This window comes from Balaenoptera physalus (genome assembly GCF_965194825.1).
Source record: "Balaenoptera physalus genome assembly, chromosome: 14".
Classification (NCBI taxonomy): Eukaryota; Metazoa; Chordata; class Mammalia; order Artiodactyla; family Balaenopteridae; genus Balaenoptera; species Balaenoptera physalus.
The window spans coordinates 28,149,325-28,176,996 of record NC_138893.1 but is presented as its reverse complement, the minus strand read 5'-3'; the positions used below and the strand labels follow the sequence as shown (position 1 = coordinate 28,176,996).

Genomic DNA, 27,672 nt, shown 5'->3' with positions numbered 1-27,672 from the left:
TGAAATAGAAACAAAGAAAACTATAGCACATATCAATAAAACTAAAAAGTGGTTCTCTGAGAAGATAAACAAAATTGATAAACCATTAGCCAGACTCATCAAGAAAAAGAGGGAGAGGACTCAAATCAATAAAATTAGAAATGAAAAAGGAGAAGTTACAACAGACACCGCAGAAATACAAAGCATCCTAAGAGACTACTACAATCAGCTCTATGCCAATAAAATGGACAACCTGGAAGAAATGGACAAATTCTTAGAAAGGTATAACCTTCCAAGACTGAACCAGGAAGAAACAGAAAATATGAACAGACCAATCACAAGTAATGAAATTGAAACTGTGATCAAAACCTTCCAACAAACAAAAGTCCAGGACCAGATGGCTTCACAGGTGAATTCTATCAAACATTTAGAGAAGAGCTAACACCCATCCTTCTCAAACTCTTCCAAAAAATTGCAGAGGAAGGAAAACTCCCAAACTCATTCTATGAGGCCACCATCACCCTGATACCAAAACCACACAAAGATACTACAAAAAAAGAAAATTACAGACCAATATCACTGATGAATATAGATGCAAAAATCCTCAACAAAATACTAGCAAACAGAATCCAACAACACAGTAAAAGGATCATACACCATGATCAAGTGGGATTTATCCCAGAGATGCAAGATTCTTCAATATACGCAAATCAATCAATGTGGTACACCACATTAACAAACTGAAGAATAGAAACCATATGATCATCTCAATAGATGCAGAAAAAGCTTTTGACAAAATTCAACACCCACTTATGATAAAAACTCTCCAGAAAGTGGGCATAGAGGGAACCAACTTAAACATAATAAAGGCCATATACGACAAACCCAGAGCAAACTTCATTCTCAATGGTGAAAAACTGAAAGCATTGCTCTAAGATCAGGAACAAGACAAGGATGTCCTCTCTCACCATTACTATTCAACATAGTTTTGGAAGTCCTAGCCATGGCAATCAGAGAAGAAAAAGAAATAAAAGGAATACAAATTGGAAAAGAAGTAAAACTGTCACTGTTTGCAGATGACATGATACTATACATAGAGAATCCTAAAGATGCCACCAGAAAACTACTAGAGCTAATCAATGAATTTGGTAAAGTTGCAGGATACAAAATTAATGCACAGAAATCTCTTGCATTCCTATACACTAATGATGAAAAGTCTGAAAGAGAAATTAAGGAAACACTCCCATTTACCATTGCAACAAAATGAATAAAATACGTAGGAATAAACCTACCTAGGGAGAAAAAAGACCTGTATGCAGAAAACTATAAGACACTGTTGAAAGAAATTAAAGATGATAAGAACAGATGGAGAGATATACCATGTTCTTGGATTGGAAGAATCAATGTTGTGAAAATGATTATACTACCCAAAGCAATCTACAGATTCAGTGCAATCCCTATCAAATTACCAATGGCATTTTTTACAGAACTAGAACAAAAAATCTTAAAATTTGTATGGAGACACAAAAGACCCAGAATAGCCAAAGCAGTCTTGAGGGAAAAAAACGGAGCGGGAGGAATCAGACTCCCTGACTTCAGACTATACTACAAAGCTACAGTAATCAAGACCATATGGTACTGGCACAAAAACAGAAATATAGATCAATGGAACAGGATAGAAGGCCCAGAGATAAACCCACACACCTATGGTCAACTAATCTATGACAAAGGAGGCAAGGATATACAATGGAGAAAAGACAGTCTCTTCAATAAGTGGTGCTGGGAAAACTGGACAGCTACACGTAAAAGAATGAAATTAGAACACTCCCTAACACTATACACAAAAATAAACTCAAAATGGATTAGAGACCTAAATGTAAGACCAGACACTATAAAACTCTTAGAGGAAAACATAGGAAGAACACTCTTTGACACAAATCACAGCAAGATCTTTTTTGATCCACCTCCCAGAGTAATGGAAATAAAAACACAAATAAACAAATGGGACCTAATGAAACTTCAAAGCTTTTGCACAGCAAAGGAAACCATAAACAAGACGAAAAGACAACCCTCGGAATGGGAGAAAATATTTGCAAAGGAATCAATGGACAAAGGATTAATCTCCAAAATATATAAACAGCTCATGCAGCTCAATACTAAAGAAACAAACAACCTAATCCAAAAATGGGCAGAAGACCTAAATAGACATTTCTCCAAAGAAGACATACAGATGCCAAGAGGCACATGAAAAGCTGCTCAACATCACTAATTATTAGAGAAATGCAAATCAAAACTACAATGAGGTATCACCTCACACCAGTAAGAATGGGCATCATCAGAAAATCTACAAGCAACAAATGCTGGAGAGGGTGTGGAGCAAAGGGAACCCTCTTGCACTGTTGATGGGAATGTAAATTGATACAGCCACTATGGAGAACAGTATGGAGGCTCCCTAAAGAACTAAAAATAGAACTACCATATGATCCAGCAATCCCACTACTGGGCATATACCCAGAGAAAACCATAATTCAAAAAGACGCATGCACCCCAGTGTTCATTGCAGCACTATTTACAATAGCCAGGTCATGGAAGCAACCTAAATGCCCATTGACAGACAAATGGATAAAGAAGTTGTGGTACATATATACAATGGAATATTACTCAGCCATAAAAAGGAACAAAATTGGGTCATTTGTAGAGATGTGGATGCATCTAGAGACTGTCATACAGAGTGAAGTAAGTCAGAAAGAGAAAAACAAATATCGTATATTAACGCATATATGTGGAACCTAGAAAATGGTACAGATGAACCGGTTTGCAGAGCAGAAATTGAGACACAGATGTAGAGAAAGAACATATGGACACCAAAGGGGGAAAGAGGAGGGGGCTGGGGGGGGTGTGATGAATTGGGAGATTGGGATTGACATGTATACACTGATATGTATAAAATGGATGACTAATAAGAAAAAATAAATAAATAAAAAATAAACATTAAAAAAAAAAAAAAGAAATAGTCATCCTTCCTACAGTTTTTTCTCCCTTAGTGTTAGGAGCCTATTAATCATAGTAAACTGAAATTTGACCCCGGCCAAGAGATTTCAAAGGCCTGGACGAGAGGACAATTTTATCGTAAGAAATCAACTCTCTGCCCTTCCCAGTTCTGGAATTTCCAATGACCGAGGCAGTGAATAGTTGCATTGGGCAAATGAAGGAAACAAAAATGAAAATTCAGAGATGACGTTCACTTCAGATTTCCTGCATGAGCACTCTGAACTCCGATTGGACCAAATACCCCCGATCTAGCTTCTGTAACAGAGACTGCTACCCACATCACTGAGTTTTAGAGCCACCCCGTGGACACGGGTGAAACCTAAACCACCGTTGTCTAAGACCTGAGGAAGTGGAGAGACTTTTCCAAAAATAGAGGACAAATTGAGGGCGAGGTCAACGCTGGCACTGGACCTCAAGTTACACCTCTTCCCACCGCATGCCCATAGGTACCTTAGGCTTTGTAGCCCACTCTCTTCCCACTTCACACACTGGCTCCTGCACTCATCTCAACTGTTCTCCTGGTTTCTCACATGACCCACCTGTAAAGGATGATCACATCGAGATCGATAACCCTGACCTTTCCCTGGATCTCGACACCAAATTTCCAGCTGCTTCACAGACATCTAGGACAGATGGTCTCTCAGATGCAGAGCATCCAAACCCCACAAGTTCAGGATGCTCCCACCAGCACCAGCCCTTGACCCCTGAATTTCCTTCCCCATGGATGGCAGCGCTATTCGCCCAGAAACATCTTTAACTTCTCCCTTATGCAACCGCTTGCAAATAATTTTGCCATCTCCCAGTGCTCCAGTGGTCCCAGCATCCCCTGCCCCTGCCCTGGCCTAAACCCTATGTCATCGCCTTCCTAGAATATCACAATACAGTTGTCTTCCTAGAACACAGATCAGACCACATATTCCAGCAACTTAAAAATATTTAATGGGTCTCTTTGCCTACTCAGTACAGATGAAAAATAAAGAAGGTTATTTATTTTGGCTCAACACAACAGAAAAGCTTTCTAACAATTCCAGCTGTGTGAGCAAGTCACGAGCTACCTTCAAATAGAGTGAGTCCCCCTGGCCTTGGGGCTTGCTCTGTGGTCGGCCTCCTCTGCAGAGGCTTCCTCGCTCCTGCGAGGGCAGGAGGTGGAGGGGTTTCAGATGTCAGGCATCAGGAAGAAATTGGACAAAACGACCTCCGTGGCCCCTCTCAAACTTGAGATTCCATGGGCCTACTCATGCCTTTGGGACATCAGCTTGGCCTGTGGACTCCTTCTGGGAGAACTGCCCTGTTAGCCAGGCACCCATAAGGTTGGATGCCCGGAAGCCAGGTTTCTAACATCTGACCTTGCCTCCTAACCCGGGATGATTGACTCAGGATGGAGCCTGAGAAGGTTAACTGAAAGACATGGGCTGCAAGAGTCAGGCACAGATCCTGTTACTGCGGCTCTAAGTGAAGGGCCACACTCTTGCTACTGGGTCCCACAGAGCCCCCTTGGTTCCTGTACTTTGTGCAACCCGGTGGCTTGTTCTCCTACAAAGTTCACTGGTTTCCTTACAACCATTTTTCTTTTGTCGTCAATAGTGTGTTTCTGGTCCTTGCAACCCCAAGCCTGACCTAAAACTCTGCTCTCTGGGTTTCCCAAAGCCCAGGGGGCTGAGAGAGATCTCATTCTTGCACTGAGCCCTCCTCAGGAGTGTGGGTACAGGAAGTCTAATTCCTGAACCAAACTTCCTTGTTCTTTCCTGAGGGAGCAAGTTGGACCACAGAGAGTTCAAAAGACACAGGTGACAGCTCAGGCCAATTTTCGTAGAAGAGGTGTGACACCTCTCCCTCCTGGACCAAACTTTAGTCGGACTCCTCTGAGCTCTCTTCCTGACCAGGCTTCGTCTAGGCCTGCTGCCTTGGCCTGTCAGGCCCAAGAATCCCATTGAGTTCAGTTTTATTCAAATCCTGCTAAGCTGGTTTCACAAGGATCTCCCTGACCTGTGATATCTAATCAAGTTCTCGGTAACTCTCCATCCACTGCGTCGCTCACTCCCCCCATCAGCTGTAGGTCCCCAGATGCCTGCCATACTCAGAGTTGAGCTCGGTGCTGCACTGGAATGTCTCCCCTACTGCAGCTGCTCCAATAAAATCTGTCTTGCAGCTTTCAACCAGTGTCCAGTGCAATTTCCCTTTAACAGGTGGGAATGACCTTGTGCGAAGATGCGGAGGGCATAAGTGTCCCCTCAAGGAGTCAGGCCCCCACAGAAGCATGGTGCCCACACACGCACCGACTCCAACAGAGACCATTCTTGACCTGAGTCAGTCTCCTCTGAGAACTCTTTTTGACGAGGCCACGCTCTCGGGTTCTGTCCTTGGCCCGTTTAGCCCGATTTTAGCAAGAATCCTGCTGGGTCAATTTAGAGGAAATCCCCCGTCCTTGATATCTGATCAAATTCCTCATCCCCCACCTGTCAAGTCACGTTAGCCAAAATTCCCCTTACCCCTGATGCTTCCTCTTAGAAATCTTCTATCCACTGACCCCTTCCCTGCTCCTTGGCTATAAACTCCCACTTTTCCTTGTATTTGGAGTTGAGTCCAATCTCTCTCCCCTCCTGTAAGACCCCACTGCTGCAGTCCCTCTGAATAAACTCTGCCTTACTCTCTTTAACAAGTGTCATGAATGATTCTTTAGCAACTCCTTGCCTTCGGCCTGAATACCCAAGTTTTAAGACTGCCTCAAAAGTGTTCTTCCAGAACGAGAACTTTGAAAATATAGATAGATCTAAAAGGAAAGAAAGAAATCCAGGAGATACGTGTCTTCCCGCTCACCCAGGCTTGCTTGGGCACATTCCCTGCAGCCTGGACTGTTAACCTCTGGTCTCAGGGCCAGCTTGTGCTTGTTTCTAGGTCATTAAACTGCTAACTACCACGTGAGCAGGCATCCCTGTCGGAAGAGCTGGAGCAGGCCCATTTTAGCTGACCTAGCCCTCAGGAAAAGAAGACACACATCCACATGAGGTCACCTGGGCCTGACTGTTCTCCCAGGCACCTCCGAGTGCCCCAAGGAAACGTGGCATTCTTCCCAATGTCCCCAAACTCCCCGTGGGGTGCTGGTGGCCAGGGTGCTTCCTGAGCCTGCTGCCCACACTACCAGAAACTTCTATCTGTGGATTCACATTCTTACTACAAGCAATTTCTGGGGTAGGTGTTTAAAGGATCCAAACTAAAAAGCTGCCACTACTAAAGAATAAGCTTATAAACCATGCTGTGGTGGCTCCAGAGAGGATTAACTAGGAAAGCTCCTTTCAAATAACATTTTTGTCTTGGGTTGACTGTGTCAGTTAAGGAAAGGATTTCAGATCCCTGATACCTTTGATATAGGCAGGTGGTGAGGGGTAATGAAAAGAGAAGCGACAAATGTGTGTGTGTGTAAGTGTGTGTGTGTGTAATCACATACACAGACACATTTATACCAACGCATCAGCCACATTTACAAACTCAAATTCAAATGGAGATTAAAAAATTGAATTTTCTATGTGAAAAACAATTCTTTCAGAATTTTTGCTACAGTCTCTGAATAGAAATATTCTATTAACCCAGCAGTCTTATTACAAGACCATCAGAAATTTGACCTACACCCATATGATTTCTCTCATGAAAGGGAGTAAAAAAGCTTAGCTTCATGCCATTTACATTAACAAACTTAACAAAGTTAGGGACTGGAAGCATCTCACCTAGTGTTTCTACAGTTGAGTGCCTATGAATTGAAGTGATTTATGAACGCACAGATACCGTGCCTGTATTTCAGTTGCACCGGCTCCAGCTCTGAGAAGATTCCACATTTGTCCCTGCTCTAACGCTGGCCTAACCCCCGCATGCCCAGCCATAATCTTGGCTTCTGAAGGCATTACCTAAGGCAACCAATATTTCTTCTGCATTGTTTGTTTTTTCAGAGACTGCCAGCCTAAAAGCCTGTGTGTTTGGAAATTCAAATCAGCTTCAAATCTTGTCGGAGACACTGAGCTCTCATTTCAAGTTTGGGGGAAGACTAGTCTCCAAAGCACATTTCACTATTAATAAAAATAAAGGACAGAGAGACTAAATAAAGGCTTGGAGGGAGTGCCACCCGGTCAGAGATGAGTTCTTTACCTGCATTTGAAAGACTCTCGTTTCTTTCCCAGGCAGAGTGATCTTTGGGGGATGAGAAAAGCCGACTGTGGATCTGGAAGATAAACAGAAACCTTCCCAGTTTTATATTCTTATTTGCCAGATATATAATTTTCAGTAATGTGTGTTACTGGCTTTAAAAAAAATCAAGAAATGTCCCTAGAATCTCTCCTTTCTCCTGAGAAAGGACTGCAGATTGTAATGTATATACTTATTTCCATTTCTCCTGTGTTAACTCTGTCAATGAATAAGAGGTGGTTATCTTTTTTCTTTTTTTTTTTTTCTGCTTGTGGCTTTTCTGGGTATTGAAGAAAAGTATTATTATTTTTATAGAAGTATAGTTGATTTACAATATCGTGTTAGTTTCAGGTATACAGCACAGTGATTCAGCTATATGTGTGTGTGTACACACACACACACACACACATACACACACACACACACACACACACACACACACACACCTATTCTTTTTCAGATTCTTTTCCCTTATAGGTTATTACAAAATACTGAGTAGAATTCCCTGTGCTGTATAGTAGGTCCTTGTTGGTTATCTATTTTATATACAGTAGTGCGTATGTGTTAATCCCAACCTCCTAATTTATCCCTCCCCGCCCTTCCCCCTTTGGTAACCATAAGTTTGTTTTCTATACCTGTGAGTCTCTTTCTGTTTTGTGAATAAGTTCATCTGTAAAGGGTCTCTTTCTGATGATTGCACAATGCACAAGAAGGAAGCAGGGAGGGAGAAAAACTAATCAGTGAACATGGATTTTGCCATGAATTTTGCTAGTAGATCAAAGAACCACGTCTCCTATTTCTTTTCTCTCCCAGCAAAGTGCTGAATGGGTGTTGAGCTAAAATTGGACATTCAATAAATATTGATAAATTGATTAATCATGAGCCATCAGATTTCAAAAATTAGCCTTCAAGGCCCAATGAAAGTAAGACTAACGTACACAAAAGTGTCCTGCCGTCTGCGAGCACGATCAGGATGCTGACTCTCTGCCAAACAACAAAGGTTTATAAGTTTATCCTAAAAGCAGTTCGCTGTGGGTGAGTCCTTCGGTTCTGATTTACCCACTTCTAATCAGACCCCAGAGAACCCATTCCTCATGGGGTCTCCCTGCACACCCATCATCCCTCTGAATATCCCATCATCCCTTTCCCCAAAGCTGAAGAATAACTCTTTGGACCCCCCAGTAGTAATCTTATCCTGATTTGAAGAGGCTACACAGTCATGGAGCTGGGGCCAGCCTCTAATTCTGAACCCCAGTAAACTGCTTAGTCCCAGGGGGGAGTTAAGCTTTTCGTTGCTCACGTCTCATTTTTGGCCCCTTCACACCCCCAGCATCTGGGCAACCAGTTTGGGGATAGCAGAGAGGAAGCTGCAAGCAAACAATTCTTCTGTTCCAAGCAGGAGCCTGGCCTCTGAGACCTCATGGCGAAAGAGAAAGAATGGGGCAGGACCCAGACCGCGGCGGGGCTGAGACGGGGAGAATGAAAGGGTCGCGTAGCATTTTCCGCCACTTTTCAGGCTCCTCCTCCCTGGGCCTAACTCAGCCACTGCCAACTGGTAATATGATTATTAATTATAATCAGCATAAGAAGAACTGCTGACAGTTACTGAGATTTCATATGGGCCAGTGCTGCGCTCTGTGCTTTCCATACATCATCTCATTGAATTCTCACAACTGTTAGAAACATATGCTGCTCTCAGCCCTGCTATGGCAGCTGAGAAAGTCAAAGCTAAGGTCCCCCACTGGGTACCTGGTGACACAGGCAGGATTCAGACCAGGCTTGTCAAACCCAAGCACCTGAGCTTTTAGCCAGCATGTTCCAAATACTGTTACTATTATAATTCGAAAAGACACATGCACCCCAGTGTTCACAGCAACACTATTTACAATAGCCAAGATGTGGAAGCAACCTAAGTGTCCACTGATGGAAGAATGGGTAAAGAAGATGTGGTACATATACACAATGGAATATTACTCAGCCATAAAAAAGAATGAAATAATGCCATTTGCAGCAACATGGATGGACCGAGAGATTATCATACTAAGTGAAGTCAGACAGAAAAAGACAAGTATCATTGATATCACTTATATGTGGAATCTAAAAAAATGATACAAATAAACTTATTTACAAAACAGAAATAGACTCACAGACTTAGAGAACAAACTTATAGTTACCAAAGGGGAAGTGCCAGGGGGAATAAGTAGGAGTTTGGGATTAACAAATACACACTACTATACACAGAATAGATAACCAAGAAGGACCTAATGTATAGCACAGGGAACTATACTCAATATCTTGCAATAACCTACAATGGAAGAGAATCTGAAAAAGAACATATATATATATATACAAAACTGAATCACTTTGCTGTATACCTGAAACTAACACAACGTTGCAAATCAACTATATTTCAATGACATTTTTTTAAAAGAAAAAAATTAAAAATTAAAATTGTTATTTTTACTAAGTATTATTGTTTGGCTATTTGACTGTACTTGGCTGTGCTTATATAGCTATCACACTCACATATGTCCTTTTCTCAGACTTAGCATAGACATGTCATAAGAAACACACACGAAAACTTTTCAGGAAGGAAACAAAAGTGCAACACAGTAGACATGAGGATGGAAAGTAATTTAAATCCTAAATTTAGGAGAAGAAGTGAGTTCTCTCTCTGCTGCTTCAAACAGAATCAGTCCCCTGTTCTGGAAGCTATCTGCGGGGGAAGGGGTGCAGGGAGACTCCGGTCCAGCAGAGATTTTAAGCTTCCTCTCTCCAGGGTCGTTGTCTTGTTTGGCTCTTTTAAGAAAGAGTTTTCTGTGTATTTTTTAAAGTAACTCCATCAAGCCTCACAAGTCAGGTGACCTGGGACCTGACTCAGAATCAGGTCTGCCCAGCAATTCCCCTGTGCACCATGCGATGCTGACAGAGAGCCCACCCCACAGTGTGTGAAGTTACAAGCACTCAAGTGTACTGGTTCCAACCGAGGACAATTTTTCTCTCTCTCGGGTCCCAGTGACTGGCAGTAGATAACAAGCTGACTCAGCCCCGCAGCCCTCTATAAATGCCTGGCTTCTCCGAAGCCTGGAACCGTCTGGTACAGGTTCTGGGTATTACAGAAACCCAGAATTCCCAACAACAGGGTGATTCAGGAACCTCAGACATCATCTGACCCCAGCTCTCAGTCCACCAGCAACGTCCTGGAGACATGTGGCTTTACTTTCTGTGGGTTGCTAACTGAAATCCCTTCATGCAGAAGACAATACTTTCCATTGCCCTTAGGTCAGAGCATCAGAAAAGCCCTGTGTAGTCTGCCCCCGCTGATCTCTGTGCATCATTGGGCACCCCTCTCCTGGCCACATGTGCTGTGTGACCTTCCCTCATCCCCTTGAATCGAATTCTCCCCCCCCCCCCCCACCACAGGGCCTTTGCACCTGTTGTTTCATCTGTACAGCATGTTCTTTCCCTGGTCCTCCTCTGACCCCGCTCGCATGACCTGCTCGTGTGTCCCTCCATACACCACTCTCAAAACTCGGTTTCTGATTTATAAGCTCCTACAGGAGCATTCCTTCCCTTCAGAGCACTCATTTGTAAGCACGCATTGACTTGTGTGAATCTACGACCAATGTCTGCTTCTCCCCTAGACTCTAACCCCTCTGAGAATAAAATTATGTTTGCCTCACTTGCCAATGTATCCTGGCTCCTAATAGGGCTAGATGCATAGCAGGCTTTCAATAAATATTTGTTTAAAAAAGGATGGAAGAATTAACCAAGCAATTAATTAACAAAAGCAAAGCTTCCTCCCCAAGTTAAGTTGCACAGTGGCCTTTAGAATCCACTGTCCCATCTCCTCGGAGACTGTGCGCCATCAAGGGTCCCCCCCTCCTCTCCGTCTTCAACTTTGCCCTCCCCAATGTTTCTAACCATGTCCAAACCTTTCTTTTCTATTTTATTTTTTTAATTGAAGTATAGTTGATTTACAAGGTTGTGTTAGTTTCAGGTGTACAGGAAAGTGATTCAGTTTTACGTGTGTGTGTAGGTCTGTGTGTGTATATATATTCTTTTATCATATTCTTTTGCATTATGGTTTATTACAGGATATTGGATATAGTTCCCTGTGCTCTACAGTAGGTCCTTGTTCTTTATCTCTTTTATGTACAGTAGTGTGTATCTGCGAATCCCAAACTCCTAATTTATCCCTCCCCCACTCCTTTCCCCTTTGGTAACTGTAAGTTCATTTTCTATGCCTGTGAGTCTGTTTCTGTTTTGTAAATGAGTTCATTTGTATCATATTTTAGATGCCACCAAAATCTTTCTTAGCTTAAAAACGAAACCAAAAAAATCCCTCCACAAACACACGGTGCCTTCCACCTTTCACCTTCCCACTGGCCCCAAACCTTGTTGGCCACACTCTCTGTCCCTCTGCCTCGTGCCCCGCCCAGACCTGTTTAGCACAGCCTCGACTGAGCCACTCTGACCTACGACACGGAAATTCTTCTCGCTATTCTCGCTGTGCTCTCCCGGCCCCACCCCCCAGCCAGCTCCAGTGGATGTGCTGTACCAACAGGGCCAGTGGGTTACGTTCCCTAAATATCTCCCCATTGCATCTCCGCCTCCTTCTCCCCACCGCTTCCACGGAGGGCCTCAGAATTCCTGCCAAGACCACACATTCCAGCAGCCTCCTCCCTCCACCGCATCACCAGTCATGTTCCTATAAAGCAAATCTGACTGTGTCCCTCCCCAGCTTAAAACCCTTGGATTTCTAACTAATTCAAAATATAGTTAAGCGGGGGTGGGAGAGGGATAAATTAGGAGTTTGGGATTAACAGATACACACTATTATATGTAAAATAGAAAACCAACAAGGACCTACTGTACAGCACAGGCAACTATACTCAATATCTTATAATAACCTATAATGGAAGAGAATATAAAAAAAGAATATATATATTTATATGTGTATGTATAACTGAATCACTTTGCTGTACATGTGAAACTAACACAACATTGTAAATCAACTGTATTTCAATAAAAATTTTAAAATATATATATAGTTAAAGTCATATGCACGAAAGACATTTCTGCAGTCTGATTCATTATGACAAAACACCGCAAGTATCCAAAATATCCTACAGCAGGGACTGGCTTTGTAGGTCAGAGCACATGTGTTAATGTGTCCATTAACATTATAACAATGCTCATAATCCACTCTAGAGTCTCCACATCTGCGGACGTAACAACGTATCATGGCAGCCTTGAATGCTACGCCAATGTGGATATTATTTCCTAAGTGACAGGGAAGCTTTGGTGGTTTCTGAACAAGGCAAGTCAGTGCCTTATGTTCAGTTATGTATTAAAGCTTAGTCCTGTGTACACATTAGATTACAGCCTTGTCTCTGGAGCCTTGACTCATGAGCTGAAATTAGCTGCTGCCTGTGTAAGATGCAACGTTTTGCAACTATATTTTACAAAGCCTAACATGTGATATGTTTATTTTTTAAATTTTAATTCTCTTTATTGTGGTTAAATATACTTCACATAAAATTTAGCACCATAACCATTTTTAAGTGTATCGTTCACTGGTGTTAAATACATTCATATTATTGTACAACCATCACCAACATCTATCTCCATAATTCTTTTAATCTTGTAAAGCTGAAACTTTATACCCATTAAACAATAGCTCCCCCTTTCCCTACTCCACAGCCTGTGGCAACCACCATTCTACTTTCTGTAAATCTTTCTATGATTCTGACTAGTCTAAGTACCGCATACAAGTGGAATCATACAGTATTTGTCTTTTTGTAACTCGCTTATCTCACTTAGCATAATGTCCTCAAGGTTCATCCACGTTGTACGCTATGTCAGAATTTCCTTTTTTAAATTAATTTTTATTGGAGTATAGTTGATTTACAATGTTGTGTTAGTTTCTGCTGTACAGCAAAGTGAATCTGTTATGCATATACATATATCCACTCTTTTTTAGATTCTTTTCCCATATAGGTCATTACAGAGTATTGAGTAGAGTTCCCTGTACTATATAGTCCTTGTTAGTTATCTATTTTATATATAGTAATGTGTATATGTCAATCCCTATCTCCCAATTTATCCCTCCCCTCCTTTCCCACTTGGTAACCATAAGTTTGTCCTTTTTTAAGACTGAATAATATGCCGTCATATGTATACACCACATTTTGCTTATTCATTCATCTGTCTATAGACACACTTAAGTTGCTTCCATGTTTTAACCTATTGTGAATAATGCTGTACAAATACCTCTTTGAGATCTTGCTTTCAATATTTTTGGATATGTACCCAGGAGTGGAATTGCTGAATCATATGACAATTCTACTTTTAATTTTTTGAGGAACCAACATACTGTTATTCACAGAGGCTGTACCATTTGCATTCCCACCAACCGTGCACAAGTGTTCTGTCTCCCACCCCCTCACCAACACTTCTTATTTTCTGGGTTGTTTTTTTTTCATGGTAACCATTCTAATAGGCGTGGGATAGTTATCTCATTGTAGTTTTCATTTGCATTTTCCCCAATGATTAGTGATGCTGAGCATCTTTTCACGTGCTTATTGGCCATTTGTATTTCTTCTTTGGAGAAAGGTTTATTCAAGTCCTTTGCCCATTTTTGAATTGACTTGTTTATTTGTTCTTGAGTTTTAGGAGTTCTCTACATATTCTGGATATTATTCTCTTATCAGACATACGACTTGCAAATATTTTCTCCCATTCTGTGGGGTGCCCTTTCACTCTGCTGATGTTGTCTTTTGATGCACAAAATTTTAAACTCTTCATAAAGCCCAATTTGCCTATTTTTCTCTTTTGTTGCCTGTGCTTTTTGAGTCATGTCCAAGAAATCATTGCCAAATCCCACATCTTGAAGGTTTTACCCTACGTTTTCTTCTAAGAGTTTGGTAGTTTTAGGTCTTTGATCCAATTTGAGTTAATTTTTGTACATGGTGTCAGATGAGGATCCAACAAGAGTGATCATTAAGTGACTGCTCATGCAGCCCATTCAAGACTTTATCTCCCTTAGGTCTTTGAAGCGTGTTATTTAGTGAACGGCAATGTGTTATTCAGTGACGGCAACGGTAATCTACCAAAGCCACACCACAGGAGGGAAGATTTAAGATTTCTTTGCCACTTCTGTTCCCAGAGGCTGCTGAGCCTGAGCCTGCTTCAAGCCGGGGGCCACACCAGGAGATAGCACTGAGGGCTCGTCGCATGCCAGGCAATTACCTCATTGAATCCTAAGACAGCTCAGTGAGAGAAATATAATTATTATTTCCATTTTACAGAGGTGGAAATTAAGGCACAGAAAGGGTAAGTAAATTGCCCAAAGTCACACACACACCTCGTAAGAAAGTGAAGAAGCCCAGACTGGAACCCAGGCAGTTAGGGTGACTCCTTGGGAGTAAAAACTATGACCAGGATCAAGCACATTAAAAGAATCATGATACCCAACAATCATAAGAAACGTTCCAGTTTGCAAAGTTCTTTATCATACATCACCTCATTTGGATTCTCCGAAGTCCCTGAGAGGTGGCCAAGAAAACACAGAGGTTTTTTATGCAAAGAAAACAAGACCCAGAGAGGGTAAGAGACACAAATGCCCAAGAACAATACAATGTACAGAGTCCAACCTACCAGCAGAAATTCTGGGGTCAAACATGACACCCGCTAGGATATTGATCACATTGACAACAAGTTGAGCTATGAATTCCATCAGGAGCCAGAAGCTGATTTGAACATTGTGGGTACAATAATACTGGAACTTTCCATTTGTTTAAGACTAAATACTCTACCAAACAACTTCCACATTTTCTCACTCGGTCCTCCCAAGTCCTGCCACAACAGCTGTGCTCTAATGAGCAAATGTCTTATTGTCTTTTGCTGGATTTTTTGTTTACTGACTCTCCCTTCAAGACATCTGAGTACTCACTATGGACCCATAATCCCTTATGTACAATTCTAAAATTCGTGAAGCTCTGAAATATGAGAGTTTTTCTCTCTGAGTTTGTAGAAAACTAACCTGACAGCAAAACCTTACCTGAACTAACCTGGGGCTATTTATAATATTAATTTATTCCATTTAATGTGAATATTCATACATTTTATTGCAGAAACATCAGTGAGATTAATTATAGGGTGCTACTCAGATCCCCCTGGGAATGTTATGCAGGATCACCTTTCTGAAATAAAATTAAAAAGTCACCGTTGAATTACATTTGGCCCCAAGAGTTCTGGATGGAGAACTGTGGATGGGTACCACAGATATTTAATGAGCTTACCAGCCCCTGGGTTAGTGTTTTCCAAATACCCCTCATGCAGTCCCCACAAGACAGACGTTATCTCTGCTTATAGATACAAACACTGGGGTGTGGAGAGATTCTCTAATTTGTTCTGTCTCACAGAGCTACTCAATGCCAGAGCCAGCACAACTAGACCATCATGTTCTCAGCATTCCCCATACGTGTGTGTGTGTGTGTGTGTGTGTGTGTGTGTGTGTGTGTGTCTGGGTGTGTGTGGGAGGGAGGGGAGGTAGGTAGAGATGGCTTGTGGGCTTTGTAAAGCATGAGCAAGTAAAACAGAGACTGAAACTTCATATACCCCAGGAAATAAGAGAGAGGAGAAGACAGGAATTTCCAGGCCTACACAGAACCCTACCTCCACTTTGCCTCTTCTGGACACCTGTCTGGTTGGCAGAGAAAACAGAGGAGAGATTCTGAAACTACTTATATCCCAAGTTGTCAACGACCAAGAGTGGATTTTGGCTGGCAGGGTCTTCTTTTTAGGGTAATGGCAGATATTGCTTGGAGTCTGCCAACAGAAAAACAGGAAAGAGGGCCATTTCTTCTCAGCATCCCAGTGTCTTCTCCTGGGGATGCTGGAGGTACCACTAAAGGGCAAGTAATAAGCACAAGGTGTGGATGGTTCCAGATTGGACCGCCGATGGGTTAACACAGCCTCTTTGGGGTCTGGAATGCACTCTCCACGGATAATCTAGATGCACGATTGATCTCTGCCAGTGTCGCATGTTTGTATTCAATCTTCTGAACTCTCTCCTGCAACAATAATTAATGTCAGAGCAGTTTATGGGTCAACAGTGTATCTTCTGGTTAATGCAACCCTGCACCTATAATAATTCAAAACTGAGATTGATCACTCTGCCACAGTTCCATCTTCATGCTTCATCTCTTCATGTTTACATCTCGTTTAGCTTTTTCTAATCTAAAATAAATCAGCATGAAAAGCATTAGATTTTTCATTTAGATTCTCAATTGCCTTTTATTACCGAGATAATATCCCTTATCTGATTGCAAATGGTGGGATTGTTCCCTTGTTAGGATCTGAAAGAAGATGCTACAGTTCAATCTCTGTGTCTCTCCTTGCTTTTCCTTCACTTTGGTTTTCAAGGGTGGTGTCTGGTGGGGTTCTGGTTTGAAAATGAGACAACTCAGGATGTAAAGAGGATAGATCATTTCACTCATTCCTCCTCTTGGGAGACTCACAGAGGAAGGCCTCCCCTGGCTGCCTAATGAGAAGTGATCTTGGGAGAGTTCACGCTTCATTTCCCCACCGGTGACTTCAGCCCCTGTCTGTTTACAGGGATAAATGGGAGCAGCAATGACGAAACACTTGGCTGGAGACTTTTATGCGAACATCAGGGGTGCGGGGAAAATAACACCATATTATAGGCATGTTAATTACCCAGTTACAAAGTCAAATTTAGCTGAACTATTTTGTATATGAAAGAGGTAGACTTCCCCTGACTCCTTGAGTTTTCCTTTCAGAATGTTCTATTACGTTTTATCATTGGCATCATTTTCTCCTTACTTTAAATTGGGAGCCGATGATTCCAGAAATTGAATCCATTTCTCATACCAGGTGGAAGCTTCTTTCCTCAGTAATTGTTTACTGTCACTGTCTACTTTCCCTCAATTAGAGGCCCAAACCGTTTGAAATACTTCAACATCAAATACAATAAAGTTACTCTGACTTTGGTACACCTCGGAAAGTTCTGAGAATTCAGTCGCCGACTCAATCCTACAGCTTTTAACTCGATTGCTGTCATTTTTCTTCTTTCAAAGAAACAGAGACAAAAAAAGAAGAAGAAGAAAAGGACGAAGGTATTTCCTGTTCTTTGGCTCACCTGTTCTAGGAACTCCGCCCCTGAGCCCATGGGGAAAGGCTTTACTATTTCACACTGGTGGCTGCTTTTCACGACTTCCTTCTAGCCAGACTGACAGAAAGCAATCTAAAAGGAGCCCTTTTTATAGCTGGCTTTCACACTTCTTCAGAATTAGGAGAAATGATGACTTTTACTTGGTGAGAAATCGCAGAATGGGTCCTTCACAGCTTAATAACAAAATGATAATGAGCTACCCGACACAGCAGTTACCCTATGCCAGGCGCTGTGCTAAATGCTCCACAGGCATTATGCAATCTCCACGGCAACTCAGGAAGGAAGGTACCACTGTACTCCCAATTGAGAGGTGAGAAAATATGATTTTTAGCATTACTGTTCATAGTAACATCAAGAATAATATGATAGACCCACAGCCATAGAAAACAGACTTATGGTTACCAAAGGAGAAAGGGTGGGGAGGGATAAATTAGTGGTTTGGGATTAACATATACACACTACTACATATAAAACAGAGAACTAACAAGGACCTACTGTATAGCACAGGGAACTATAGTCAATATTTTGGAATAATCTATAAGGGAAAAGAATCAGAAAAATATATATATATGTGTGTGTATATATATATACATATATGTATATACACACACAACTGAATCACTGTGCTGTACACCTGAAATTAACACAACATTGTAAATCAACTATACTTCAATAAAAATTTTAATAAATAAAATTTTTAAAATAATAATAATAATATGATAAACAATGAAGCATTACTGAGCTCTTAGGATGAGCCAAGCACTGCCTTGTCTTTCCTTTTTATTTGATTTGATTTTTTTTTGGCCACACGGCATGTGGGATCTTAGTTCCCTGACCAGGGATCGGACCCATGCCCCCTGCAGTGGAAGCGCAGAGTCTCACCACTGGACCGTCAGGGAAGCCCTGTCTTGTCTTTCCATCCACCACTTTCTCCAGTCCCCACAAATGCCCAAGATTTCTTAATTCCATCCTGTATAGGAAGCAACTGATGCTGAAAAAGGTCAGAGTTCATGCAAACTCCACATTAATCAGGGGCAGAGTCAGGATCAAAACCCAAGAGTACCTGAATCAGGGCCCAAGCCCTCAGCCCTCTGCTGCCTCAACAGAACATCATTTATTTCATTAAGATGCCAAAGTTGTAACAGAAACTTACCACAGTCACAAAAATTGCGTACTGCATGATTTCAGTTACCGAACGTGCCAGACCAGGCAAAACTAAAGTGGCAGAAAGCAGACCAGTGGTTTCCAGGGCTGAGCAGGGAGAGGACATTGAGTGCAAAGGGCACAAGGGAACTTTCTAGGTCAGTGGAAATGCCCTATATCTGATTTGGTACTGGTTACATGACTGTATGCATTTGTCAAAACAAAATGATGTGCACACTTATAAAATGTATAAATATTAATGCATGTAAATTATACCTTAATAAGGATGATTTTTTAAACATATCATGAATAAGCTCCAATTTAGCTTAGAGTTTCAATTCAACACACAGAGTTAGTGAGAGAAATGATGGGACCCTGACCTCTGGGATCTCACCACCCAGTGAAAGAGAACTGTCTTCGGCGTCTGTAAACACAAGTTAGTGCAGGACCACCACCCACTGCTCTGGGCCTGCACCCGGAAGGTCCATGTGCTGCTTTAGCGTCATCATCTTGAATTTTTTTTAATTGTGGTATAATATACACAACATAAAATTTACCACTGGAAGTGTCCAATTCCATGAGATTAAGTACATTCACCATGTTGAGCAACCATCACCATTCTCCGTCTCCAGAGCTTTTTCATCTTCCCAAACTGAAACTCTGTCCCCATTAAACAATGATTCTCTATTCCCCTCCCCAACCCAGCCCCTGGCAGCCACCATTCCACTTTCTGTCTCTGTGAAATTTAGCTACTCCAGGCACCTCAGAAAAATGAAGTCAAACAACATAATGTCCTTCTGTGCCTGGCTTATCTCAGTCAGCACAAGGTCCTCGAGGTTCAGCCATGGTGCAGGTGGGCTGCCTTTCACTCTGTTGACAGGGTCCTTGGATGCACACAGTTTTTCACGCTGACGCAGCCCAACTTATCCATTTTTTCTTTCGTGGCCTGTGCTTTTGGTATTGCCATCTTGGATTTTTTAATAACTTTATCTGTGAACTTGTGTTTTGTGTATAAACCCCATGGGATGAGCATGCATGTGAGCAGGAAGACGTGTGCCATGTGTGTGTTTGTTGATTTCCTTGCTGCCCCATTCACAGAAGGTGTTCTGGTGTTCCTTGATCACAGAATTCGGGTGAACCTACAATGCATGGGAGTTTAGAGAGATTCAAAGTGAATAAAAGTTAAGCGAATTACCCCAAGATCAACTAAGCAGAAGGACGACAGCCCCGAGAGGCCATGCTTTCCACTGGAACCAGATTTGCTTCAAACGTAGGAAGAAGGCTATAGATTTCTGAAAAACACAAATGCCTGAGCAACTCTATTGAGACAGACTGGGACCTGGGATCTGGGACCCTTTGCTGCAGTGCTTGCACCTGAACAAACATCTTCTCAAGCAACAAAATACAAAGAAACCATAAGGGACTAAAAATAACTGCATGCATGCACAGTTGGGGCAAATTATGGACAAGATACAAAAAGACCAAAAACCCAACGGCCATTTCTGAAGAGCCGGGAGCAAAAGCAGGGTGTTGGGGGCAAAAGCAGGGTCCTGCGCATGCCCCCTGCTCTCAACACCACCAAAGGTGGGGGGCAGACCACCTACGGCACCTCTCCAGCCTGACCTCTGGATACACCCCTACCCTCACTCCACATAAGGAACCAGCTCGCCCCCCCTTAGGGACCGAGCAAGGGAACTCGTTACTTGTTCTCACTCCCCACTGCTGAAGCAGGGGCCCCAGTAAAGCCTTGCCTGAATTTCTTGTCCGGCCTCTTATCAATTTCGATTGATTACAGAGGCTAAGAACCCTGGTTGGTAACCCTATCATATCTCTTCTTACTCCTCTTACATCCCAGTGTTAGCCAACCGCTTACACTGAAAATAATAGCAGAGAAGGAAAGGAGAGATGGGCAACCACAGTCCCCTTTCCTTTTGGTCCTTCTTTACTCATCAGTAAACTGAAGGTAGAGAGTGTTGGTAAAATATGATTAAACCAAGGAACGAAATTAAAATCTGAATTGGTTTTTGCAGTGTTTCTGTTGTTCTAGTAAGAATACATATATGAGACATTTCTCCAAAGAAGACATACAGATGGCCAGCAGGCACATAAAAAGATGCACAACATCACTAATTAGAGAAATGCAAACCAAAATTACAATGAGGTATCATCTCACACTGGTCAGAATGGCCATCATTAAAAAGTCTACAAATAATAAACCCTCCTACACTGTTGGTGGAAATGTAAATTGGTGCAGCCACTATGGAGAACAGTATGGAGGTTCCTTAAAAAACTAAAAATAGGGACTACCCTGGTGGCGCAGTGGTTAAGAATCCGCCTGCCAATGCAGGGGACACGGGTTCAATCCCTAGTCCAGGAAGATCCCACATGCTGCGGAGCAACTAAGCCCGTGCACCACAACTACTGAGCCTGCGCTCTGGAGCCCGTGAGCCACAACTACTGAGCCCACGTGCCACAACTACTGAAGCCCGAGTGCCTAGAGCCTGTGCTCCGCAACAACAGAAGCCACTGCAAGGAGAAGCCCGTGCACTGCAACAAACAGTAGCCCCGCTCGCCACAACTAGAGAAAGCCCACGCGCAGCAGCGAAGACCCAACACAGCCATAAATTAATTAATTAATTAATTAAAACTAAAAATAGAGCTACCATATGATCCAGCAATACCACTCATGGCATATATCTGGAGAAAACTCTAATTCCAAAAGATACATGCACCCCAATGTTCATTGCAGCACTATTTACAATAGCCAAGATATGGAAGCAAATTAAATGTCCATCAACAGATGAATGGATAAAGAAGATGTGGTATATATATACAACAGAATATTCCTTAGCCATAAAAAAGAATGAAATAATGCCATTTGCAGCAACATGGATGGACCAAGAGATTATCATATTAAGTGAAATGAGTCAGAGAAAGACAAATATCATATGGTATCGCTTATATGTGGAATCAAAGAAAAGATACAAATGAACTTATTTACAAAATAGAAATGGACTCACAAACATAGAAAACAAATTTATGGTTACCAAAGGGGGGTAAGATAAATTAGGAGTTTGGGATTAACATATATATACTACTATATGTAAAATAGGTAAATGAAAAGGACCTACTGTATAGCACAGGAAACTACTCAATATCTTGTAGTAACCTATAATGAAAAAAAATCTGAAAAAGAATATATATATGTGTATATAACTGAATCACTTTGATGTACACTTGACACTAACACAACATTGTAAATTAACTATACTTCAAACATTTTTTTAAAAAAGGAAAATATATGCATGGATGAGATTAAAAATAAAAATTGTATCATTTCAATAATTCCACAGATGAGTTAAATGCTTTAATATTTGTGTTAAAATTGAGATCACACAACATAAAGATGAACAGTAAAATTCATGGTAATAATTTAAATTTTTAGTTTTTCTTTACTTACACCAACTAAATAGCAAATAAAAACCATCATAACAAATCAAGAGAAAGACCATGGAAGAAAGGAAAAAGACTTATATGTTAGAACCTTAAATGACTATTATTCCTGTTTTTTTTAACATGGGGACCATATGTTCATTTTGTTCTGGTCCCCACAAATGACACAGCCAAACCTGAGTGAGTGGCCATTTACTGCAGAACTGTTGCATGGAAAGTGATCGTATTCTTGTTCCCTGTGTCTGAGAGCTGGCACAGTGGCACGCAGGCATTTGGAGCATTTGGAACAAATATCCAGGCATTTGTTCCCGGATATTACATCAACGGCGAGGAGCAAACAGTGTGGATCTGAGCCCCCCGCATCTCCCATGCACCGCGGGCCCCTCTGCATGTCCATCAACCGAGACCCAGTCCCTTTCACACACTGAAAGCAGCTAAGCTGGAGAAGCCAGCAGTGTCCAGAACTCATTAGTGAGGAGCTGAGCACACTTGTAGCTAAAATAATGAGTTTTGTGAAGTTTCTGTAAATGGAGGGCTGGATCAGAAGCTCTGAGCCCTCCACAGGGTAGCCGCTCGAGGGCCCACCCTCTCGCCCCTGGTTGCAGTGGCTTTGCCCAGAAGAGGCTTCTTGTTCTCGATACAAAACGGCAAGCAATTTGTTGTGTGCTTTAAGAAGATCATGCCCCCATTTTGCCTTCAGCCCTGTTTGTTTCTCTGAAACATGATTATTCTTAAATCCTGGATGTTTTCCAAGACACTCCTTTCTGGAGCTGTCTGCAAGTCTTTTCTGGATGGAGAAAGGATATAAATTAGACTCACAGAGAGGAAATTAAACAATTTCTCTATTCGGAATTTCATTAATGAAAAGGGGAGTAAATGGAATGACCTCTATTTTGGAGCTTCATTTTGGCAATCTAGAGCTGATGTCTGTCTGTCAATCACTAAAAAATGAGTGAATCTGGAAGCGAGCCTAATGTATCAAATCAGAGGACGCTCTCTTCCATGCCCAAAGTCATCAACCGTCACTCATTCCGGCCTCAGGTTTTCACCTAAAACACACTTCATGCACTTTTGTTCATTCGTTCATTCATACATGTACCCCACAATGTTTCTTGAAGGCTGACCTGGTGCTGGGGACACAGTCGTGAGCTAGAACAGATTAGGGGCCCCTTTCCTTATGAAGCTTCTAGACAGAGGTTCACACCTATGTGCCTTCAATTCCAAGGGCTCCTATTATTTCCCTTTTTGCACAGATACAAAATTTTAAATACAGTATTGTAAGCAGAATACTCACATGTATCATATGTCCTCTTTCCTTTGAGTGCGAGCAGAACCTGTGAATACAATGGGCTATCACTTCTACAATTAAGTCATGTTACGTGCAAAAGGGTTTTGCAGACTCAGTTAAGGTTGCTAATCAGTTGATGTGGAGTTAATCCGAGGTAGATCATACCAGGTGGGGCTGGCCTAATCAGGTGTGTTTTTTAAAGCAATCAGAGGGATTCAAAACAGCAGAGATTGTCCTGCTGGCCTTGAGGAAGCAAACAAACATGCTGTGAACTGCCTATGGCCGGAGCCACATGACAAGAACCTGAGGACAGCCTCTAGGAGCTGAGCATGTCAGTCAAGAGCCACCATGACAATGGGGACTTCAGTCCTACAGCCAAAAGGAACTGAATGCTGACGATGACCCGGGATCTTGGAAGAGGACTCTGAGCTGCAGATGAGATCACAGGCACATCTGACACCTTGATTCAGCCTGGAAAGACCCTAAGCAGAGAGGCCAAAACTGTGAAATAATAAATAGGTCTTGTCTTAAGCTACTAAGTATACGGTCATTTGTTTTGCAGCAGTAGAAGAATAACACAGATAGCATCTGCCAGATTGTTTTGTTTTTTTCTAATAGCCAATCAGAGCTGAAACTATGTATGATCCTACACTAAATTGATGTTATCTCAGTTATAAGTAAACAAACAAGTTGCCTCAGTTAATTTATACAGAGTGAGCACAAGGAAACATATTCCTTGGACTGCAGAATGCTGATTGATAATGCTGTGGACCACCATGTTGGGAAACACTGAAATATATACTGTTTAATGTGACATGGCCCAATCTTGATGATCTGGCCTCTGCCAAGTATACTTGGTATATATATTATAAAATATACTTGAAAAAATATATATATATACTTGACAAGCAATGCTTTGACATAAGTTCCACTAAATTTGGAAAATTTTTAGCCATTATTTCTTCAAATATTTTTTCTGCCCTCACCCAATCCCCACTCTTTCAGAGATTCTAATTGTATGTGTCTTGGATGTCTTGAGATCTCTCCCTCTCTTTTTTTCTCTCTTCAGTTAGAAATTTCACTGATCTTTCCTGTTTTTTTTTTTTTTTTTAATTTTTTATTTATTTATTTTTGGCTGTGTTGGGTCTTCGTTTCTGTGCGAGGGCTTTCTCTAGTTGCAGAGAGCGGGGGCCACTCTTCATTTCGGTGATCTTTTCTTCTATAGCATCCAATTTCCTGTTAATCCCATCTAGTGAAATCTCCATTTCAGATAGTATTAAAGAATCATTTTTTTCTTCTCTATAAGTTCTATTTGGTTTATTTTTATGTCAATTACTTCTCTTCCCATTGTGGTAATATCTTCCCTTAAATCCTTGACTTTAAGGGGAAAGCAATATATTTATAATATTTATAAGAGCTTTTTAAAAAGTCCTTGCTTGCTATTCCCTCATCTCTCCTATTTATGGATCTGCTTCTATTAATCGTAATTCCGCCTGGTTAAAATCATACTTTCCTGCTTTGTCAAATACCTAGCAAGCTTTATCTGGATGCCAGATATTTTTAATTTTTTATTACTGCTTGATGGATTTTGTTGTAATCTTTTAAGGAATGTTAAACTTTGCTCTGGCCGGCAGTTAAACTACTTGTGAAACAGCTTGATTCTTCAAGAATTGTGTTTTAAATTGCTATAGGATGGGCCTAAGACAGCCTTTACTCTAGGGCTGGTTTAGCAGACTTCCAAGGCAGAACCCTTCTAGAATCTCTACTGAATTTACCATACATTCAATGAGGGCTCTACATTCTGGATGGTGGGGAACTTCAATGATCCGCGGCCCTAAGTGAGCACTGAGAATTGTTCATCTGATAGCTTCCCAGTAACTGTTCTTCCCTTGCCAGTTGTTCTTTGGCCTTGTGAAGTTTCACAGCACAGATTGGTCTTCATCTGCAGACTCAAGGGAACCTGAAGGAAATGTCTGGAGCTCTTTCTCTGCCTGGCTCCCTCCTCTCAGGAACTACATCCTGTGAATCCTAGCCACAGTTCTAGAGATTACTGAGTTCTCTTTAGGTTCTGCCTGCCTGTGCACCACCTAGAAGTTGCCATTCCAGCTGCCTGAAATGTCTTCCCCTTCTCCATTCTTACCCCACATTCTCACCCTCCCTGCTGGTCCTGGGAAACTCCCAATCTCCCGTGAAGCACGTGCCCAGAGGTCTCCTCCCCTGTGCAGTCTCGCTGAGTTCTCTGGGTCTACAGCTCTCTGTAGAGCCCCTGACTTGGCATTCATTGGCTGCCTCCCCGACCAGATGATGAGAAGGGGCCGGAACCCTGCCTTTTGCAACTCTAGTGTCCCCGGCACGAAGCACAGTTCCTGGCACATAGTAGGTCCTTGATACTTCTTTTAAAATGATCCAGCCCAATCTTTCCTCTTTTGTCCATGTGCTCCACTAGAAAGGGAAGAGAACCTGGGACAGCAAAAACAGAGGGCACTGAGAACCCATGTGGGACTTATAAACCAGAAGCAGGTGCTTAATGTAAAAGCCACGGGAAGGAAAGATGCCTAAAGCAGAAGGAGAGAGTCAGTGGGCGATCTACTGCCTCTTCCCACCTGATTCTGGCATGGTTTAGTTTCTCTAGGACTAACTCTGAAGTCCCCTAGGTCCCCAGCTATTGCTGTCAGGACAAAGGCTGCTTCCCTCTCTTCTCCCCCAACACCTTGCAAGAAACACAACCGCAGAGAAGGATGTCGCTAAGGTAGAAGCTCCCTTCTGCCGCTCCTAACTGTGTCTCTGTGCAGCCTGCATCATCTATCTGGGCCTCGCAGAATTTTCTCTTTGGAAAAACAGGGCTCATGTGCCTCGCACAGCTGTGGTGAGGATCAATGAGGCAATTCAGGGACCAACCAACACAGTCCCCTTTGTTCCATCCCCATCTCAACTCTCCTTGCACAGAATGGTCCAGCCACTCTGCTCTCTGATCGTATCTCCCCCCACCCCCCCCCGCCATGCCCCTTCACACCGGCTTTCTCAACACAGGCAATTCGCACGGGTTTCTTTGTCATTTTCTCTTTGGTTCATGCGGTTGGAAAATATCGGTCTGAAACTTCCAGATCAAGGTTTCAGACCTGTATCAGAATCACCTGGTTTTTATGTTAAAAACAGAGATTTTTGTACTCAGCCATAAAAAAGATGAGATAATGCCACTTGCAGCAATATGGATGGACCCAGAGATTGTCATACTAAGTAAGCAAGTCAGACAAAGACAAGTATCATATGTTATCACTTATATGCTGAATCTTAAAAAAATGATACAAATGAACTTATTTGCAAAACAGAAACAGACTCACAGACATAGAAAACAAACTTATCGTTACTAAAGGGGAAGGGGGTGTAGGGATAAATTAGGAGTTTGGGATTAGCAGATACAAACTATTATATATAAAATAGATAAACAACAAGGTCCTACTGCATAGCTGTATATTGAATATAGGGAACTATATTCAATATCTTATAATAACCTATAATGGAAAAGGATACGAAAAAGAATATATATATATATATATGCATAACTGAATCACTTCACTGTACACCTGAAACTAACACAACATTGTAAATCAACTATAATTCAATTTTAAAAATGAGAACATGTCACTCCTCTGCTTAAAACTCTCCAATGATTTCCCAATGTATTTAAAATAAAATCTAAAAGCTTCAAAATTAAAAAAAAAAAGAACCAAGAGATTTCTGGATCCCACCCTTTCCCAGAGCCCAGGGGTCTACATTCTTAGAAAGGTCTCTTGAGGATTCTGAAGGACACTAAAGTGTGAGGGCAATTCAATGCTTTATGAGGTGACAAACCCCATTCAGATCCTGGTAGGTCTTCAAGGGAGGGTACAACTTACATGAAAAAATGCCCTGTTCATACTTCCTGACTTAACCCTGGCTTTACCAGGCAGGAATCAGATGTGTGTGAACACACATTCTCAATAATCTCTTGTCAGATGGAATTTGCAGCTGACCACAGGACTGCGTGGGCTCTGAGTAGAAACTGTGCATTCAGCTCAAGGACAGCTTGGTGACTAATCTCTGAATTGCTCAGGGAATGGAGCCAAGGGTGTAGGAGGTCATAAGTCCCTGTCACCTGGCACTTTCAGTGAGGGGAAGCTAAGAAGGGGATGTTCACCAGTTGAAACAGGACTCCTGGCACAGGGGCAGCGTCCTCAAAGCACTGGTCACAATTAGCTCGGGTCCAGGGGCCATGTCTTCATGCCATGGCTCTGCTTCAAAGTTGGGGATGACAGAAAAAGGCACACTGGAACTTGAACACCGACAACGACTCACTTTTACGGAATGCTGCCTCCGTACCAGGCCCGAGGCTCAGCCTTTATCT

The 27,672-nt window shown here is 42.0% G+C and overlaps 1 protein-coding gene across 4 annotated transcripts in view; it reads right to left on the bottom strand.

Moving 5' to 3' along the window:
- LOC309642141 ((E2-independent) E3 ubiquitin-conjugating enzyme FATS) overlaps window positions 1-27,672 on the bottom strand; it is a 383,737-nt gene that overhangs the window by 201,328 nt on the left and 154,737 nt on the right. For 3 of the 4 annotated variants that reach the window (XM_082423193.1, XM_082423191.1, XM_082423190.1), the window contains exon 2: window positions 7,168-7,240. The exons of the other annotated variant lie outside the window; for it this stretch is intronic. In XM_082423193.1, the coding sequence (XP_082279319.1) occupies window positions 7,168-7,240 (73 nt within the window). The remainder of the gene's footprint in view (window positions 1-7,167; window positions 7,241-27,672) is intronic. 4 annotated transcript variants of the gene reach the window in all.